This window comes from Crotalus tigris, unplaced genomic scaffold (assembly GCF_016545835.1).
Source record: "Crotalus tigris isolate CLP2741 ecotype Arizona unplaced genomic scaffold, ASM1654583v1 scf7180000017666.27876245, whole genome shotgun sequence".
Lineage (NCBI taxonomy): Eukaryota > Metazoa > Chordata > Lepidosauria > Squamata > Viperidae > Crotalus > Crotalus tigris.
Genome location: NW_024096551.1, coordinates 5,645,565 through 5,666,991, shown reverse-complemented (window position 1 = coordinate 5,666,991; position 21,427 = coordinate 5,645,565). Strand labels below are relative to the sequence as shown.

At 39.9% G+C, this 21,427-nt stretch overlaps 1 protein-coding gene across 3 annotated transcripts in view; it reads right to left on the bottom strand.

Annotated features, from left to right (window-relative positions):
* OSBPL10 (oxysterol binding protein like 10) overlaps positions 1–21,427 on the bottom strand; it is an 87,120-nt gene that overhangs the window by 17,912 nt on the left and 47,781 nt on the right. For 2 of the 3 annotated variants that reach the window (XM_039336325.1, XM_039336327.1), the window contains exons 6-7: positions 19,678–19,814; positions 602–748 (exon numbers count right to left, since the gene is read on the bottom strand). In XM_039336325.1, coding sequence (XP_039192259.1) covers positions 602–748; positions 19,678–19,814 — 284 coding nt within the window. The remainder of the gene's footprint in view (positions 1–601; positions 749–19,677; positions 19,815–21,427) is intronic. The other variant, XM_039336326.1, reaches the window with a different exon arrangement.

Below are 21,427 nucleotides of genomic sequence, written 5' to 3'. Positions count from 1 at the left end.
GATTAAAATAAAAATTTAATTTTCACATGCCTAGCAAGCTAAAAAGATATACTAAAGTACACATGGAACATTTACAATATATAAGTATATGGTTTAACAATGAGGAAATTATCAAAAGCTACAAGGTTAGAAGTTTATTCTATAAAAAAACAGTTTTCTTCATTTTCCACAAATATGTGTTTCATTACTTTGTTTTTTAAAAAAGCAGGATGCCAAAAATCTAGTTTAGCATTCTTTATGAATTTTTTTCCTAGAAGTGGATATATTTCAATAGCAAGGATCCAGCTACTTCCCAAGAGTAACTGGAAACAGATACAGTTTATAGAAATATTTTAAAAAGCCAGTTTTGATTCTAGGACTGTGAATTATGAAGAAGAATGGTTAATTTCACATTATAATAAGACTGAATGTAAAATATAAAAGCTTTCTGTCTCTGAAAAATATATTACCTGTTTAAAAAGTTAAAGGTTTTGTATATATGCAACTGAAGCAAAAATTAGAAAGCAGTAAACATCATCATAGGAAGTATCACAGATATGCTGTAATGTCACAAAAAGGATTGAAACAAACATTTAATTTCTAAAATGGCTGAGCTACATACTCTGGTTAGATCCATCCCAAGTTTCAATTGTGAGATAATATGAAGGATTACACTACGCTGATCATCCAAGTCTCCTAGATCGTCCTCTTCATTGTCTTCGGTATCTGTCACCTCATCTTCAACCAGAATTACTTCACGGGTTGTATGCTAAAAGATAGAATATAGTTAGTATTCTGGACATAAATAAAACAATATAGTATATATCAGTTGTGGCGAATCTATGGCACGAGTGTCAAAGACGGCACTCAGAGCCCTCTCTCTGGCGCGCCATCGCCCCAGCCCTAGACCTTCAGCTGGGTTTTGTAAAACCTTTTCACTTTAGGCCTCCACTGCCGTGTGCAAAAAAAAAAAGGTTCAATCAATTTCAACTTCTCGCGGGAAAAAAAAAGATCTTGCAAAGTTGGAATTGATTGATTGAACTTTTTAGTCCCACCCAGTCCGCCATTACCACCGCAGCCATGCCAACCCAATGGGCCACATGCACCGGGCACCCAACGATGCATAAGTGGGTTTTGGGTTGCAGTTTGGGCACTCAGTCTCTAAAAGGTTCGCCATTACTGATATATATTCAAATAAGCTTATGGAATTCTTTAAAAACACTAAAAAAAATGTTGATCCTGCATATTTTATAATATTGCCCCCAAAATACTAGAAGAACTTTTACTTTTGCTTGCTGTAGTGTCCTCCCCTCTACCCTCTTAGAGGAAAGATACTATAACAGACCTGGGTATTTTATGACCTGCAGGCCATATCCGACCCTTTAGCTGTTCCTGTTTGACAGGGGCAGGATAGTGGTGGGGATAGAGTGGCAGTGGGGGCTGGGGAGGGTTCATGGGTGCAAGGGCAGGGGGCAGTGGCTGTCCATAATAGTCCTAATTTCTCACATTTCCTCTTGGGAAAAATAATTGCTTACTGTTGTTTTTTTTATTAAAAAGTTTTTATTTTCCATTTATTCATACAAAATAATTCAATTCCTAACCATTGGTACCACCTGCCCATTCCCCCCAGGCTGCGTCCACCCTCTCTAAACCTTCCCTACTTCCTTCCTCTTTCTCTCCTCCCCTCCTACTCTCTTCCCCTCCCCTTCTCCTCTAACCATCCTACTTCCTCCCTACTCCTTCCTCCCCTCTCACACACATGAACGCAGCATAGGGGAAATGCCCTAGCATTTACCATGACTATATTATCATTACCCACCCACTCACCCACCCACCCACCCTCAACCCTCCCCCCCCTCGCTTCCCAGAGCAGAGTACAGGGTTATCAATAAGAAAGTTTAAAAAAAGAAAAAAAAGAAAGAAAAACGAAAAAAAACGAAAAAAACATCATACTTAACCTTTAACTCCCCTTAAATTAAGTCATATAATCTCTACAACAGTTACTATAAAATTTACTCATAAAATAAATGAAACTTTATAGTCCCATATTTTTTCTGAATATAATCTATCCATCATACAATAATATATCTTTCTTGTGTATAATCCTTCAAATAAGAAATTTTTGCCATTTCTGCAAAGTTAGAAACTTTAAATATCCATTCTTCTAAAGTAGGCAACGAGTCCTTCTTCCAATACGAGCCTACTAATAACCTTGCTGCAGTTAATAAATTCAACATTAAAGTAGTTTCTTTGTCATTTAAATCCACAAAGATACCCAATAGGAATAATTGAGGGGTGAACTTTATCTTCCTTTTAAAAATCTTTTGAATGTTCCACCAAATCATAATCCAAAAAGCCTTTACCTTTTTACAATTCCACCAAACATGAAAATATGTCGCATCCATATTACCACATCTCCAACATTTGGGTTGTAAATTTGGATACATACAAGATAATTTTTTAGGATCTAAATGCCATCTGTAAAACATTTTATAAAAATTTTCCCTCAAATTTTGAGCTTGTGTAAATCTAACATTTCTAATCCAAATTGTCTCCCATAAGTCCAATGGGATCGGATCCTGGATATTCTGAGCCCATTTAATCATACAGTCTTTAACCAATTCTGTTTCAGAGTCTAATTCTATTAAAGCATTGTAAATTCTTTTTATATGGGCCTGACTCTGATCTTTAATCTGAATAACCAGATTTCCATCTTCTAGTGTTATTCCTTCTTTCTTATCTACAGTCCACCTGTCCACTATTTGTAAATATTGAAACCATGACTGTAGAATATTTTCTTGCCTTAATACATCTAGAGATTTTAAATGCCAATCCGAACCTGACCAAATTAATAATTCTTTATACGAAATTTTATCAAAGTTCATCCCCTTTGAAATTCCCTCAATTGCATGTCTAGGAATCCCCCAGATAGGTATTTTATAGTTTAACCTATAATAATACTTTTTCCAATTGCTTACTGTTATAGTATACCAAAAAAGCTGAAGCTCAGTCTTCGCTGTGAGGGGGAAACTGAAATTGTGGGTCATGTGTTGTACCATTATCTTTAATAAAAAATTACTTCAGTCTGTTGCTAGCTAATCAGATGGCAGGGATTTCAAACAATAGTCTGGTTCTCTCTCAGAGCTATGATTCAATGCAAACAACTCCTCCAAGTCAGTTTGTGTCTCAACTAAGTCTCCAAAATTCAATATATTTTCTCATACTTTTTTTTTCTCCCTGCTGCCCTTTTTTTCTCTTTTCCTTTTAAATATACACATATACATATGTTTTATGTTGCTGTTTCTTTATTATATTTGGTTGGACCCTAATTGTGTTAAACCCAACAAACCCTATTAGGGCTCCAGCAAATCTTAGACATGATGTAAGATAGCATAGCTTAACATTTTCATAGTGTTTTACAAATTCTAATGTTTACTTATGTCCTTTTATAGTTTATCCTGTTTATTTATAGCTTTTAGATTATTCATTGTAAAATTGTAATTCTGTAATTTTTCACATTTTAATTCCTGTACACTGTGATATCAATATCATTTTTTATTTTTATTTCTATTTTAGAGCAATTGTTATATTATTAGATTTATGCTGGTCAATGACAAAAATAAAATTGAAAATGAATAAAAATATTAGTGATAAAAATTAAATAAAATGCCTTCATTAGAAAGCATCAAACTGGTAAGCATGTGCTTACGTTTCTCTTCCTTCTTTTGGTATCTTTTCCTCAAGCTAGGATTAAAGCTCCCTACCTTTTTTTTTCCCTGAGACTCTAATGTTTGGCGTCAAAATAAAGGCCAAACAATTTCACAATCCAGCAGAATAAGTACACGAAAAAAATCAAACTCTTGCAATGTGAAATGTCTTTTTAAAATGAATTGTCAGATTCAAGCTTTATTAAATAGCTTAATATCAATAGGGCTCAATGAGATCATGCCAATGAGAGATAAGTGTATATTAATACATTCAATGTATTTACCATAAAAAATACACACACACACACACACACATATATATATATATATATACACTTAAAAGCAAAAGTTGCAGACTTGGATATGTCATAAGTTGTTCAATTGGAAATATGAATGTAGAAAAATAATCCTCACAGGTTAGAGTTTTGGATGAAACTGTAAAGTATAAGCTAGAACATGGAAATATCTTGCCACTTGGAAGCAAATGAATGAATCACTCTACTGCGAATTACAATTAGGAAAATTGTATTACTATTTAACTTTTGTTGCTCACCCAATCAACTGAGTGAATATTCCTCTTTCAAATACTTTCAAGACAGAAGGATGCATATGAAGTTATGAACTCTGAAACTCTGAAATTGGAAAGAAAACTGTTGGAGAGTTATTGGAGCCTTTAGCAAACCTAGGCAATTATGAGTAATAAGATTCAACACTAATTAGGGACAGAGATCCAATTCTTAACAGAATTTCATGTCCTAAAATAAGATGAAAAAAGCTAAGCTGTAGAGATACAGAGTAGTACAAAGATAATCTTAAAGAAGGGATGCAGGAACCCCCAAGTAAACAGCAATTCGATCTGTAGAAAAGAAGAAAGGATGAGAAAAAAAAAACTAAAATCACCCTACCTTAATTCTATAATTTGCTATAATGGGGGATAAAGCAGGAATATTCTGCTAAACTTTCAAGATTCTATACTATACTCTATAATAATAGAGTTCCGAACATCCAGAAAATATCTGTTCAATCTAGGTTGGCAGGAGATTGGGAGAGGAGGGTAAAAATAAGGAAAGGGAAAGGGAAGTTTTACTTAATTTATTGCACTTCTCATTATCATAAAATTTCATTTTCTTTACAAAAAAATAAAAATGTCCTATGGTCAGCTCCACACATCACCAACTGATTACCTAACTGATACCTAGGTTATCCTAAAAACCACCACAGGCAAATCCACAGATACAATCTGATTGAAGAATTTCCACATTTATATAAATTGTTGAATAACCACCCATTAGTGAGCAGCATTTAATAAAATCCAGTAATAACAGTAGAAGGTCTTTCTTCCATAACAATAATTTGAACATAGCATTGTCATATCACGGAATATAGAAATCAGAACTCCTATACAAATTACAAGCTAGAAGTCAATTTTTAAAACATCTAAACTGATTAACAATATAAAAATCAGACAAAATAAAATCTATTTAGTTCAATATAATTGAAATATTCTTTGCAAAAAAAACTAGCTTACTTTATGTTTACTCGTTTGGGTAATTTTACAAACATTTTGGAATTGTTATATATAAATATATAAAATCATCTTAACGGTTTTGGGCATCATGAACAGCAAGCATATAACATACTTTCATAATAGAAAATAAAAACAAAAAAGTATCTATATCACCCTAAAATAATTATGCAAGCAAGGTTTAGTTGTAAGCTATAAATGTCAAAATTAGATTATATAATGTGATTTCTATCAATAGATGTATAGTGTACTTAATATAATCTAGCTCTACTTTCAGTGTGAATACTAAATCATTTTCACAAAACACCACCTTTTCCGTGAACTTTTTAATTGACTGTGCAGATGTTACGTTTGTGTGGTTCAAATAGCAATACATTTAGAGCAGTACCATTCTAGCAAGTTATTTATTTAGCTGTCCGTTGCAGGGTAACAGTATCCCACAAGTATGTTGCCTATAAAGGATTTCATTCCTCAAACAATAACAGAAAAGATAGACAACAGTAAGAAAACCTTTTATATCTCTGTTAACAATGAATGTACCACGCTGTTTAATCTTCTCAGATATACACTGTTGACACAATATGTTTATTATTTTTTTAATTTGCTATAAAGAAATGTTCATTTTTATATCAACTACAAGCCACAACAAAATACTGATTCACACAATTCTCTGATTTAAAATGTATGCAACTTAGCAGTGAGGGTTCCTTGACATTTTAATTTACTGAATTAAGTGTTCTTAACAGTATTCTTTTGATTAGACAGATCAAAATAAAACCAGACTGCTTTACATGTAAACAATCAGTATGTTTAAAGGAGTCTTTCTCTTTTTCTGTTATGTTACTCCAAAGATTAGAAGGCAGAACAACGCATTCATACTTAGGAACAACCCAGCCATACTACTCACCTGAGCAGAATATGAAGGTGTCCCTGGGAGAGAACTTGAATGGCAAGAGGCCATATAAAACTCTAGCACCATCAGGGAGAAGACTGTGCTAGATACATTGGCCTGATATACTAGGATTATCCCATATTGTTTTTGATCCCTGGGAAAATTGGTTGCACTCTAACAATAAAAAGCAATGCCTGCGATCCTGACCATGTAGATCAAAATGGAAAGAAATTCAGAGATTGGAAAATTAATGTAACATTATCACTGAAAGTTATAAATGTTTCAGTAAACTGACAAAACAGAAGAAAACAGGTGAAGAACAAGGACATCAGAATAATTAACACAGAGAAATTAAAGCTACAGATTTGAAAAGAAGCTAAATAATTTAGCAGTGATATGAGGAGAAAGGATGAAATAAAGGAGAAAGGAATGAGAAATTATAGGTAGATGAATGGAAAACTTGTATAAATAATTGCTAAATAAAAAGCAGAGCAAGAAAAAAAGCTGAGCTAAAATCTGAAAATAGGTAAGAGAGAATAATGGTCATACTGAGGCTGGAAAGAGCTGGTCTGTTTAAAAACAAAAACAGGATACTTTTATGGGCAGGACAAGTTGCATTTATGCTGTCATAATCAACTACAATGATGTATGCAAGTCATAGGTCATTAGTGTTTCTTGTTCAGGATTGGATCTGTTGGTTAGGATTTAAACTTTAATTTAAATTGTGGCCAGTAATATCAAAGTTAATTCTTATAATATAGTATTATGGTATATGGTATAACATAGTATATTATTTTTAAAATCATATTTTTAATATATACGCACAGACAGGAGAAGGTTGAACTTAAAAAGTAGTTTTTTTCAGAATGGATACTTGAACTGCTATGGAGAATAGAGAAACCTTAGAATATTTAGAAATTATTGGTGTGATACCGGTAATAAATAGAAATTTATTTATAATACACCCACCCGAAATGTGATCCAATCACAAAATTAGCACATAAAGAGTAATCACAGCTATAATTACAAAAATAACATCTGTGCAAAGTGTAAAATCTTAGATCTAGTAACACTATATCCCTGCTGTCTAAATTTTCTAATAAAACTTTTTAAATGGCTCTATGATCCAACTTTGCTAATTGTCATTCTCAATTACTGCTCACAAATGCTTTCACCAATTAGTCTTTTGAATTAAATATAGTTTAAATGTAAGTATAGTTTCAAAAAGATAAAGAAGCATCTGTGCAAGTATTTCGTAATACAGAATGAAATTTATGCATTAACCAATGGGGGAAAGCAGCATTGGATGAGGAAACAGGATTTGTCCTTTTTTAAAAAAAGGAAAATATCCCCACACTTTGAAAATGCTTTTTCTCTTTTTTTATAAACTCTTATATTCAATCTAAAAAAATAGAAGAAGAGAACTAACAACACACTTTAGCATCCTAAAAGTATTTTCTTTTGCAAAGTGATCTCATTTCAACTGCACACATGCTTGAGTTTACAGTTACTTATTCAATGCTTGCTAAAGTTACTAATTAATGAAATATCTGCATCAGTGCTTCTCATCATTACCAACTTTAAAATGTCAGAACTTCAATTCTCAGAATTGCCCAGCAGTATGAGGAATTCTGGAGGTTGAAGTCCAGACATCTTAAAGTTGCCAAGGTTGAGAAACACTGACCTACATGGTACAGTACATTTCGACTTACAATAAAACTTGAGACAGAAATTTTGGTCACTAAGTGATACAGTCATTAAACAAGTCATCACATGATTGGACCATATTTTATAACCATTTTTACCATGATCATTAAATGACTCACTCAGCCATTAAGTGAATCTACTTCTCCAATTGACTTGTCAGAAGCTGGTTGGGAAGATTGCAAATAGTCACGTGATCACAATATAACCGTTGTAAATGCCAACTATGAAGCATCCAAATTGTAATCACGTGACCAAAAGGGTAGTGAATGATCTTAACTTCAAGGACAGGTTATAAGTAACTGTAATCTCCAAGGCCAATATAACTTTGAATCATGATGAAATGAACAGTGGTAAGTCAAGGACTACTGTAATGAAGAAAGCCCATTATCTGTTTCAGGAGGGGATATAAAGGATCTGCAATATCCATGTGCATAAGGAACCGGACATATATTGTCCTGCCTGCAAACTCCATGACCTGAGTCTCAATTAAACTGAGGGAATTAGAGAAAAGGGGCGTTGTCTTACCTGAACGCCTTTTCTCAGCACGGAGATGGATAATGCACTAATGGGTTTAGACTGTGTTCCTGCCCAATCAGATCAAGTCAGCCAAAGTTGCAACACCTGTCCTGGGCTTGAGTGTCCCAGTCTCGACGCAGGCGAAGCCATGACTGACAGCAAGACGTGTTGGCTCATAAATCTAGCCCTAGGCCTAAGTAACCTGCAAGGGCAGGAGTGAATTATCCATCTCCATGCTGGAAAAGGCGTTCAGGTAAGACAACACCCCTTCTCCAGCACTGGAGATGGATAATCCACCAATGGGACATACCAAAGCCTACTGTCCCTGAGGGAGGGGAGCAGACCGGTCCGGCGTGGCACTTTGAGGTACGACCTGTTGGAGAACCCTCCTACCAAAGGAGGCCTCCGCCAAGGTGAACCTGTCAATCTTGTAATGCCTTATAAAAGGAGATGGTGAAGACCATGTGGCCGCTCTGCAAACGTCCTCAATGGACACTTGAGTGGCCCAGGCCGTGGAAGTAGCTGCGCTACAGGTTAAGTGGGCTGTTACCTGTCGTGAAACCAGCAATGATTCAGCCTGGTACGCCCCTGCAATACATGCCCTAATCCACCTGCCAATCATGGAGGAGGACACCTTCCGACCCTTGGAAGAAGGATGGAAGAAGATAAAGAGGGCCTCAGAGTTGCGGAAGGCAGCTGTCCGTGGTATGTAGTAACGGAGCGCTCTGCGGACGTCCAGAAGGTGCCATTGCCATTCCAGGGCATGAGATGGGTAAGGACAGAAATCTGGGAATACAATTTCTTGAGCCCTATGGAAAAGAGAATTGACCTTAGGAAGAAAGGCAGGGCTAGATGAAGGACCACTCGGTCCTGGTGAAAAAAGCACAAGTCATCTCTGACTGAAAGTGCCACTAATTCTGATATTCGTCTTGCAGACCTGATTGCCACCAGGAATGCGACCTTGTGCAATAGGTATCGTATATCACATGTCTTGAGGGGCTCAAAAGGCAGCCTGGTTAGAGCCCGAAGAACTCGCAGCAGGTCCCAGGAGGGATACCTGTGCACTACAGGGGGCTTGGTGTTAGTAGCACCCTTGATGAACGAGCAGATCAAGGGATGATGACCTAGGGAAACCGCGGAGTCACAGGTAAGTACAGTGGAGAGAGCGGCGACTTGTCTGCGCAATGTGTTTGGAGCCAAGCCCCTCTCCAGACCCTGTAGAAGGTAATCCAATATATGTGGAATTGTCGAGTCTGGAATGGTCAAGTGGTGGTTCGAGCACCATGAACAGAAGTTCCTCCATGTGGCCTCATAAATATGGATGGTAGAGGACAGACGGGAGGCCTGGATTACGGTAATGACCCCCGGTAAGCAGGACTCTTGGGACAGGATCGAGTGCTCAAGTGCCAGACAGCTAACTGGAGCCATTGGGGGTCTGGATGAAGAAGGGTCCCCTGGCTGAGTGAGACCCGATCTGGGGGAATACTCCATGGGGCTGCTAGAGAGAGATTTAGGTCAGCGAACCATGGTCTCTGTGGCCAATACGGGGCCACTAGAAGAACCTCTGCCTGCTCCCGAAGAAGCTTGCAGACAACTGCCAGAAGAAGAGGAAGAGGAGGGAAGACGTAAAGCAGTCCCTCCGGCCATGGGCTCTGAAGAGCATCCGCTCATTCTGCCCCTAGATACGGAAAGCGGGAAAAGAATCGCTGGAGATGGGCGTTTGTTGGGGAGGCAAAAAAGTCTAGAACTGGCAATCTGAAGTGGTGGCAGATCTCCCTGAAGATCCTCAGGTGCAGGCGCCATTCCGAATGGTCCACCGTCGCCCGGCTCAAGAAGTCGGCCTGAGTGTTTGCCTCCCCTGAAATGTGGTCAGCCTTGATGCAGGCCAGGTTGGCTTCTGCCCAGGAACCCAGCAGGAGTGCCTCGATCAAGAGTGCATGAGATCGGGTGCCCCCTTGCCGGTTCACATGTGCCTTGGCAGCCACGTTGTCCATGAGGACCAATACGTGATGCTTCGCTACTGCGCTGTGAAAGTGGCACAGGGCCAGGTGTAAGGCCCTGAGCTCTAGCCAGTTGATATTGTGCCGAAGGTCGGAGTGGGACTAACAGCCCTGGGCCCACTGTGAGTGAAGTTGTGCTCCCCAGCCAAATAGGCTGGCATCAGTCGTAAGGGTGAGTCGATCGGGCTCCTTGAAGACCCCCTGAGCATGGCTGACGAGAGCCACCATGTGAGGGATCGCGAGACGTGAAGCGGAAGTCTCACCCTTTGATTGGAGGAACTGATGTTCAGTCTCTGGAAGGGGAGCAGGTACCACTGAAGGTTCCTGGAGTGGAACCTGGCCCAAGATACAATCGCAATGGCCGAGATCATCTTCCCCAGTAATTAGGAGAGGCTGGCCAACGTCACCGTTTGACCCCTGTGCAATTGGAGAATTGACTCCCTGATGCTGTCTCGGCGTTCTTGGGATAAATAGACCCGGCATTCCACCGTGTCTGTGATGCCCCCTAGGTGTAATAACCTTGTTGTGGGGACCAAATGGCTCTTGGAGAAGTTCACCAAGAACCCGTGATTCTGCAGCAGCATTATCACCAGTTCGAGATCTGCCTCAGCGGCCTGGATCGATGATGACTGGATTAGAATGTCATCCAGGTAGCACTGGACTCTGACTGGCACCATTCTGAGGTGAGCTGCTAGAACCGTCAGGATCTTGGTAAAGACTCTCAGAGCCGAGGATAGGCTGAACGCGAGTGCCCTGTACTGATAATGATGTCCCCTGTGGGCAAATCTTAGAAACCGGCGGTGGGTGAGAGAGATGGGGATGTGGAGGTACGCTTCCATGAGGTCGATAGACGTCAGGAAGTTCCCCCCTTCTTACGCTTCCCAAGATGGACTGGAGCGTTTGCATCTTGAATTTGCAGTATGCAAGATGATAATTTAATCCTTTTAGATCCAGGATGGCTCTCCATCCCCGACGCCTTGGGGATGACGAAGAGGATGAAGTAAAATCCCTGACCTCTCTGATCCAATGGCACCAGTTCTATGGCCCGTATGTTTAAGAAGTGACCAGTGGCCTCTTGCATTAGTTTTTTGTTGGATTTCTTAGTTGGGGACAAGAAATGAAGCAATTCGGGGGATTGGAGATGAACTCCAGGGACAGTCCGTGACGCACGGTGTTTAGGACCCATGCATCCGTGATGGTGGCTTCCCACTGGAGGGCAAAGAGAGAGAGTCTACCCCCGATAGGAGGATCTGCCTGAGAGTCACCTGGATCAGCGGAATGGGCAGCCGCTCCCGCGAAAGGGCTGTTTGCCCTGAAATTGTTGTCTGGGTCTGGAAACCTGTCTGTCCTGTCTGTCTTGTCTGATAGAGAAAGACCGGTTGGGCTGGGAGTAGTTGAACCTGGCTCCAGCGCAAAAGGGCTGCCTCCGTTGAGTAGGTGTTGGGACATTTGTCCAACTGTTTAAGGAGGTGATTGAGGACCTTATGTTTATCCTTATTCTCAGTGAGGTAAGGATTCAGAGCTTCACCAAACAATTTCTCTCCCTGATAAGGGGCTGCTGACAAGCACCATTTGGACTTGGCGTCAGCGTGCCAGTGTTTCAACCAGAGCATACAGTGGCCAGTGACGTTGGATGCCATGGCTCTGGAGGAAAATCTGGAGTCCTGGAGGGTAGCATCGGAAGCATATTCTGTAGCCGCCACCATCTTACTTAGATCTTGATGCGTGCTGATATCCTCCGCCAGTATCCTGGCCTGAAGCTGTCTAAGCCAGCGGAGAGCAGACCTGTTAAAAAAGGATGCAGAGGTAGCTGCTCTGATAGCTCACGCTGCAGCTTGATGTGTTCTACGGAAAGAGAGCTCACATTTATGGTCCTATTGCCAGGAATGACAGTTGGAAACACAAGGGGTTTTAAAGGTTCATCTACCGCAGGTACCTCCAGAGCAACCTCCAGGTCCTGAGCCACGTTATAAAGTCTTTTCTCATTGCTACTTGGAAGGGGAAAAGAGGCCGGGGATACCATTGCTTTCGGACCGCATTGAGGAACATGGGAGGGCAAGGAATGCGGTATTGTGTTCTTACCGGTTCAGCGAAATTCGGATCCGCCTCCAAGTCTGGAGTGACTGAAGTTGCCGGCATGGAAGGATCGGGTCCAAGATGTGCCATGGAAGTGGCCTTATGAAGCAGGGGCACAAAAAAGGCAGGGTTAAAGAGACCCCTAAGTGATGGTGTCTCAGGGGAGGGTTCCTCCTCCTCAGACATCGGAATCTCCAGATCAGCCTCATATTCACGAGATGACGAGTCCCCAGAGTAAAGGGACTGCAAAGGGGAAGAAGGCGCATAATAGGACTAAGTAGCCAGCTGGTAGGTGGGTAAAAAGGTGACCGCGGGTGACCTAGCCGCTTGCAATCTGGCCTCAAGAGCACTCTACCATCTGTGCAATCATCTCAGCTAGGCGGTCCTCCGTGGGAGGGGGACCGGTTCACTTGGCCTAAGCCCAGCCACAGTGGGGGTGAAAGTAGCTTCAGGGGCCACGTGTTGAGCCCATGGAGTGGAGGGCTGAGTGATGGGATGAACCCTGTCCATGTCCCCCGGTGCAGGAGACAGGAGAGGTTCCCCTGTTGACCATATCCCCAGTGGAGAAGCGGAGGGCCCTGGGGCAGATCAAAAGAAGGCACTTCGGCTTGTGAGGTCTCCAACCTGGCTAGCTTCTGTGCTTTAGAGAATTCCTTCTCTAGGGCTTGGCGTCTCGTGGTGGCCTGTTTTTCAGCTCCTTTGGAGGTTTTTGAGGTAGACCTGGCCTTGGCCTTGGCAGAGATCTTACCTGTGGCCTCTTGATTAGAGAATTTGTGGCGTTTTGCAGTCGAGGAGGACGGCAAGACGTCCTTTGTGAGGGGCGTGGTATCCTCCATCCTCGAGTAACACATGAGCATGACAGGGGACCCCGGGTATCTGGAGACTTAGTTGGATAAGAACAGGCGCACTATAGGGGATGCCTGGAATCCAGATAAAGCTGATTGTGTGGATAAGAACAGGCGCACGGTAGGGGACGCCTGGTATCCAGACGGAGCTGTTTGTGTGGATAAGAACAGACGCACGATAGGGGGCGCCTGGAATCCAGACAGAGCTGTCTGTGTGGATAAGAACAGACGCACGATAGGAGGCGCCTGGAATCCAGATAGAGCTGATTGTGTGGATAAGAACAGGCGCATGGTAGGGGATGCCTGGTATCCAGACAGAGCTGTTTGTGTGGATAAGAACAGATGCACGATAGGGGACAATTAATATAATTAGGCCCAGGATCCCAATGGGCTAATCCTGTTTTTCAGGGAGACCTGGAGACACCAAGAACCCAGAAATTGAATCCAAGGAGATTAAATGCACGTGAAAGAAAAGGAACAAACCAGATAGAGCCAAACCTACTAAGCAGGCTGTGAAATGGATGTATCACAGGCCTGAGTGGCTGTGGAGATCAAATACTGACTGAGGTCTGACAGGTCTTGGAATGGTGTTATGCAAGGTTGTATTTAGAGCAGATGAATGAAGTAGGCCTGAGGAAGCTAGCAGATCTGTTCTAAGGCAACAGTGGCCGTGCAGGGTCCCTGTGCAAACTGAGGCTCCAGAGGCCTCAAATGGTGGCCACAGGGGAGAAAAGGGCGCAGAGCAGGCCCCAAGATGGTGGCCTCAAGAAAGACCCAGTCCCAATAAGGGACACAAAAAGGCAGCCACACCCAAAAAGGCTGCCACACTCTGAATGGCAGCTCAAAATGGCAGCCACACTCAAAAAGGCGGCCACACTCAAAATGGCTGCTACACTCAAAATGGCAGCCTCATGAGGTCTGGGGGTATTGCTGCCGGCACCCCCTTCCACCCTAAACAAGCAGCCCTCCGAGATGAAAAAATGGAGCTTTGGAATGCTCTCTGGCTCCTATCACGAAGAAAGGCTGGAAAAGAGGTAATCAGTCTTCCGAACACGCACCAGCTGCAAACGGCTGTTTTTAGCCTTCGCGTGTGTCCAGAGGCTTTTCCAGGCAATGGGGAACTATGGAGGGCTGAGGAGCAACACTGAGCCACTGCTGTCCAAGAGGAGAAGGAGGGCTGTGTTACAGAGGGGAAGCAAGTCCCCTCAGCCTCAAGCCTTTATGGTTGGAAGTGGGGGGAGGGGGAGGAATGAAGGCCTCCGTTCCTAGTTAAAGGCAAACAGTTCTTCAGCCAACTGAAAGGAAAAAATAGAAAACTGAAGAGAATAGAGAATAAAAAATCCACCATGGAAACTGTACCTGCCCAAGAGCCAACTTGCTATGTCTGTCTTAGGCAAGATCAAGTCGAGACTGGGACACTCTAGCCCAGGACAGGCGTTGCAACTTTGGCTGACTTGATCTGATTGGGCAGGAACACAGTCTAAACCCATTGGTGGATTATCCATCTCCAGTGCTGGAGAAGACTGGAATTTTGCTCCATTTAGAAGCCTCCTGACATCATTTGCATGGAGGTTAGGGTAAAATGGGAAACATCTCATTAATTATCCCAAATGGCCATGTGAACTGACAGTTTGCTTAAGCTGCTATGGATACATGGAGAAATTGTCCTTAAACATCTTTTGTTCTACCTCAAAAAGCACTGACCTATGTAAATATTTTTAATAATAATAAAAAAGTTCCAATCCAATGGAGGAAGGAAACATGTTTATATCTCCCATTTTCACAACAGATAATGTATAACAATAGCAATATATATACAGTCCTTTTCCTGTACACACACACAAAAAAAACACTTCAGGAATTCAAACTCTAACAAATATTTGCATGGGAAGAAGAGGGTATCTACTTTCATAGTGTGCACCTGGATAAGATAATCTTCCCCAGAAGTTTATTAATTAAGTCTACTTTTATTTAAATCTTACTTGCAAAATATATATCTTGGTTGTCTGTCTGCCAAAAAAAAACACCTTTCCTCATTCTTGTGTTCACTGATTAAAAGAGATATGCAAATACCAAGCAAATTTTGCCTCTGGAAAGAAGCAAGATGGTAGTCACAGCATGCTTGTTATTTTATGTATGTTGCTGGTGAGGAGGTCAGATTGCAAGGTTGGGGTGGCCATCACATTGCTTTTTAATTCTCCTGTAAACATCTCGGTTTGGAAGTCACAAAATGTGTTGAAAATATTATTCAGCTCTCAGCTCCAGTTTATACCCTACATTATATATATAATTAAAGGTAAAGTATTCCCTGTCCAGTTGTGTCCAACTCTAGGACATGGTGCTCCTCCCATTTCTTGGCCAAAAGAGCCAGCATTGTCGGAAGACATTTTCTGTGGACATATTGCTAGCATGGCTTTATGCCAAAGGCAAATTAAATGCTGTTACCTTCCCACTAAAGTAATACCTATTAATCTACTTGCATTTGCATACTTTTGAGCTATTTGCATTTGCATACTTTTGAGCACACATACACACACACACACACACACTATAAAATAAGTCACTCAGAGTCAACTAAAAGGAGAGGTGGGTGGCATAAAAATTAAATAAGTAAGTAAGTAAGTAAGTGGGTGGGTGGGTGGGTGGATGGATAGATAGATAGATAGATAGATAGATAGATAGATAGATAGATAGATAGATAGATAGATAGATAGATAGATAGATAGATAGATAGATAGATAGATAGATAGCAGGCAGGCAGGCAGGCAGGCAGGCAGGCAGGCAGGCAGGCAGGCAGGCAGGCAGGCAGGCAGGCAGGCAGGCAGGCAGGCAGGCAGGCAGGCAGGCAGGCAGACAGGCAGGCAGGCAGGCAGGCAGGCAGACATAAGATACCAATAAACCAAAATTTAAAACAAAAAAATTACTGAAACTGAAGTAAAAGGCAGCAAATTAAAATCATTAAAAACAATTCTCAACATATTTGTATCAATTAAAAAAAACTTTACCTGAGGCTTGAAATATGTAAAATTGATGCTAAATAAACGTCTCCATTACTAGAGCACCACTGTAAAGACTTCTCCTTCTCCATTCTGAACTCAAACCATCACTATGGCCATTTCTATCTTTTACAGTCCTGGGTACAGCTAGACATCAAATCCAAACACATCAACCACTCACCAAGCAAAGTGCTTAGGGAGAATCCTATTTCAAGTGATAGAAGCTGAATGTCCCTTCATAGATTGACAGTTCCATTAAAAACATTTCTATCTTGCCAAAGTTAAAATTTAGTCACTCGTTTCTATGTATAGCATTATGTATAGCATTATTCTTTTTTATAAGATACCAGGCAAAACTTCATTTGCAAAAATTACTAGTTTGTGAATTTGTTCCTTCACTTCCAAAATTTAGCCTGTAGGCTAATCTTTCACAATTTCTAGGGCTAAGGTAATATATAGGCTAAATTTTGGAAGTGAAGGGACATTCAGCTTCTATCACTTGAGATAGGATTCAAGGTTGACTCAGCCTTCCATCTTTCCGAGGTCGGTAAAATGAGGACCAAGATTGTTGAGGGCAATACGCTAACTTTGTAATAGCTAGTGCTATTCCCCCCAACTGAATACTGATTAATATATAACTCTTAGAAAATTTACCATGACATCTTATCTATCCCAAATCATCCCAAAATTAAAAGTAATTTGTCCTGAATCAAATATCCACATTTGCTTCTTAAAGCCACCTCTTATCTATTGTTGTCTAATTAAGTATAATAAATTTAGTCTCCACAATGAGCTTATCTTCCCACCAAAGTCTAGAGAGAAGTGATTTCCAGCTAGGTGTAATAAATCCATTGTCCAATCTCCCTTAGTCTTTGTAGACAAAAAGAATTTGCCACTTTCCTGTTCAGCCAGACTACTAACACTGTGAGAAAATGCAGACTTGAGCTTCAAAGAGAGTGTGAAATTGACTCAGTTCTCTGGCTGTAAGGATATCTCTTTGGTTCAAATCAAAGTCCTTTTGGGTATCTAATAGTCCAAAATTAAGTATCTCCACAAGCATTATCTCCTCATCAAACTTTTTAATAAAACTTTCAACTAAATGCAGCAAGTTGTTTGTCATCTGATCCATTGTTGTTCTGTGTAACTTGATCAGGAAAATACAAGTACTGTACATAAAGAGTTCTTAAAAGGAGTCAAGATGATGGGAATGCCTGGAGAATAGTCACCAGGTTTACTTGAAAGGGGTCAGAAAGGGCCAGCTGTATGAGAGGCCACTGCAGGAGCAGTTACTAATTTGTCAATATAATTAGTTTTTTATAAAGTAAAAATGCATAAAAAATATGCTATGCACTGGCTGATCTAAATAAGAAAATAAAGAGATGAAAATGAAGACCGTTAACATGGTGACAATCAGTCAAAATACTGCACTATAAAAGCAATTATTATATCAGTCAAATGTCTATAACTTAAGTGCTCCTAGATGCAAATACCATTCATAATCTCGTTCTCAAAAAGAAAAGCTGTACAATATCTTCCATCTTCAAGTGTCATCTCCACAAACAGCACAACAATTTATACAGCAGACATAACTGGACTGTTTCCCAGGAGCCACTTCAAATATGCTACAAAATTTCAACCTAAATTCATAATTCAAAACAATTCAGCAGAAAAGAGTGCCTTAGCGTGATATTTTTCTATTGTTACCTGCTTCTGTGTAGTGTATATATTAAAAGGATTGTCAAAACATCCTACTATTATTGATATCTGCAAATCCAAGGGTCAATCACTAAGATTTAAATATTCAAATAATAAGATTTTAAGTATTCTTAAGATGCAATCCTGGGGGGGGGGCAGAGGGGGGAAGACTCCTTTAGTCCCTCATCTCATATTACCATTCTACTTTTTCAATATTTAACTTGGCAGGGGCTCCAACCCACGGCCTGTGGACCAGGAACACTCCACAGACAGCCAGGAACTAGGCCATGCAAGTGAGTAAAACCCTATCTGGGCACGTGCAAGATCCAGGCAGCACATGAACTCACACATACCCCGGAAAAACCGCCCTCCACTGAACCAGTCCCTGGCATCCAAAAGGTTGGGGGCTGTTGATCAAGAGCACAGAACATAAATCTTGATGGTCTTCCAAATGTTGCTGAACTACAGATAGATATTTGATAATTAGAGAGCTGTCTGTTAAAGTTCTCTTTCTTACACTACATGCACTACAATCTTTCCTCATTTAGCAACCATATTCCATTCCAATAATTTGATTTCTAAGCAAAATGATAGCTAAGTGAACATATGACTGAGAGAGAGATGTGCTGTGAAGATCCCTGAATGCTGCCATCTCATTCCTATAAAGCTCTGTACAATGTCCTGTACCTGACCCATTTCCCTCCCCCCTTTTGCCCCTTGAAGAGCAGAGAGATTGTTTAAACAAGGAATCTCTTTCTGAACTGCTTTTCTCTACAAAGCCTTACTTCCCTAAAAAGTGCTAGTCAGAAATTTACAAGCTTAGATCTGAGAATTTAATTAGTCCATTAAACAGGGGTCCCCAATCTATGGGCCGCGGCCCACTACTGGTCCATGGCCTATTTGCATTCCGTGGCCAATTATTACAAATCCAAAGAGTAAACAGTAAATAGACAGTAGGAAAATAAAATGGGATATAAAAAGATATAGTTGGATTGCTCTGTATTGATATTCCATTTATTTCAGGACTAATACTAAAGAGGATATGCTAGAACACATATTATGGCTATTATATAGCATAAGAAAGCCCTATAATAACAACTAAGAAGTTCTCTGAAGTAATCTACCAAACACAAGTGTTAACAGGTAACTTGCAATCTTAAAAATAAATTCTTGCTAATAAAAATTTTCTTGCTAATAAAATTTCTAAAGTCAGAAACTGGCAGATCATTACAATTTTAGATCAGTTTTAGAATATATTACTTTACATGATATAGAATTAATCTATGGCAATTGCAGGCAGGCTTGGGAAAAGCTTACATCAAAATTTTTTGAGTGCTTCTATCAATCAACATATAAAAATATTGAGATGGCATCAACTAATGGTCTGACTCTGTGGAAAATAGTCTCCTATCTACCTAAAACATAGGCTTGAGAAGAAAATAACAAAGATTATATTATAGCAACAATTATGTAATTAAATAAATGTATCAAAATGTTATTTTGGAATCTTTCAAGATGTAAACTGGACATTGATATGATTAGACCAATCCTTCCCAGCAACGTATTCTAATTTCTTGATAAATAAATAAACCATATAAACTACCAAGCCTAGATACAACAACCTAAACCAAATTGTCATATGACAGTATCCCACCCCAAAACATGCACTCATTACCATGTGCAAAGCCTTCAAATATGGTCTACAAATGCTGTTCGAATTATCTTCATACAAGACTTACCATAGTGTCATCTTGTATCACAGATGGTATGACTGACCATGATAGACTGGCGCTCGCTGTTGTTAAAGAAGCAAGGGCACTGTTTTTCAGTATCTCTGTAGAATTTGACTTTGATCCATGCCATACTAGGATATTTTCTAAAAGAAGAAAAAAGAAATCTGCAATATCCTTCCTGCACTGTGCATTCCCTCTATTCAATGTGAGGACAGGGGCCATGACATATAAAGCCTAGATAAGAAATATCTCTTTCAGCATATTTCTATCTGGATACATCCCTGTGGAACAGCAGACCTGGCCAGAAAGTTTTAAGAAACATAAGAAAGATGTAATTTTAAAAGTTCCTACTGCTGCCTTTTATAAGAACCTATGCATGTATATACTTTGAACCAAACTAAGGTCATGTTTAATCACTGCCAAGAACTTTTAGTATAAAAAATGAAACACAGCATGATACACAATATATTTGGGAATACACACTGTGATTGTGTCAAGTACAGAGAAACTGAGGAGTCCATGAGAAGAGCACTTTACTGATAAATTATTTTTTGCACACATATTGTTTTGCTCATGGCTATAAAAGTGTTGCAAGCCAGCCTCTTGCCATGGAATGCCATGGTAGAACACAGCATACATAACCTGCCATCTGTCACAAGGACGCTGCAGGTTTACTCCTGTAAGTATTTACCTTTAATAAAGCTTGTGATAATCACACTGGCTTTTGGGTCCTCTTTCTTGGAAATCTCTCATGGATACAGCCTCCTGGAGGGTTTTTGGGCAATAAATAGCAAGGGTAGCCTTTGATGAAATCAAAAACAGGAACCCAAAGAAAATGGGACAAGGAGCTAGACAAAAAATTTTCCTGCCATTTTTTACCCATCTTACTTTTCTATTGTCATAGCAATTATCAAGATGTCTCTATATTTATCTATTTCTCTGAGTATCTGTTGTAAATGGCAATCTTCCAACAAAAAATATTTCATACAATTGGTTCTTTTGAAATTAATACAGAAAATTCTATTTCTGATTGTTATGTGGCATTTAGCAGTTTAGTATTTTTACCAAGGCTAACACAGATGCTCTGATATTTTTTTTATTCCAATGTGCTATTAACCATCTAAAATTGAATCTGAATATATTTATTTACTTTAAAAATTATCTTAACATTCCTTTTATAAAACTCTGCTGGCACCTGAGATTTCTTCAGTCATTTGGCGTTCATAGCAGCAACCACAGCCAAGAATCTGCTTCAAATAGAACAATATAGGCATAGATGAACAAACTGTCTTTTAGATTAAAAATCAAGTTGAAGCAGTTTCTACTCCAAGGACAAGACTATTTGATTGTCCAGAATTCTGCAAATGCCACTTGCTCATACTGCACTGTTTGTGATGAAATAAGGAAAGAATTCCAGAATCTGTGCTTTTTTGCTTGCCTAGTGCTTTGTGCCTTAAAACATTCCAATGGCTAGAAACCAAAGCAAACACCATTTCTAGATCTCTTTGGCTTTACTATAGGTGATCTACAGTCAATGCAGTTGGTTCCAGAATCCCAGGTCAACAGGGCAAAAAAGCCTTCAAGTCAATATAGTCAAAGCATACATAGGCAGGAAAGAAATTCCAACAAAGCTTGAAAACAAAGTTTTCATTTAAAATGATACAGCTACTAAATATGAGGTAGGTTTGACATCTGATTTTTTTATACTTATGGAATCAAAATTTCATATGCTGAGCCAAGCCAACATACCAGGGTG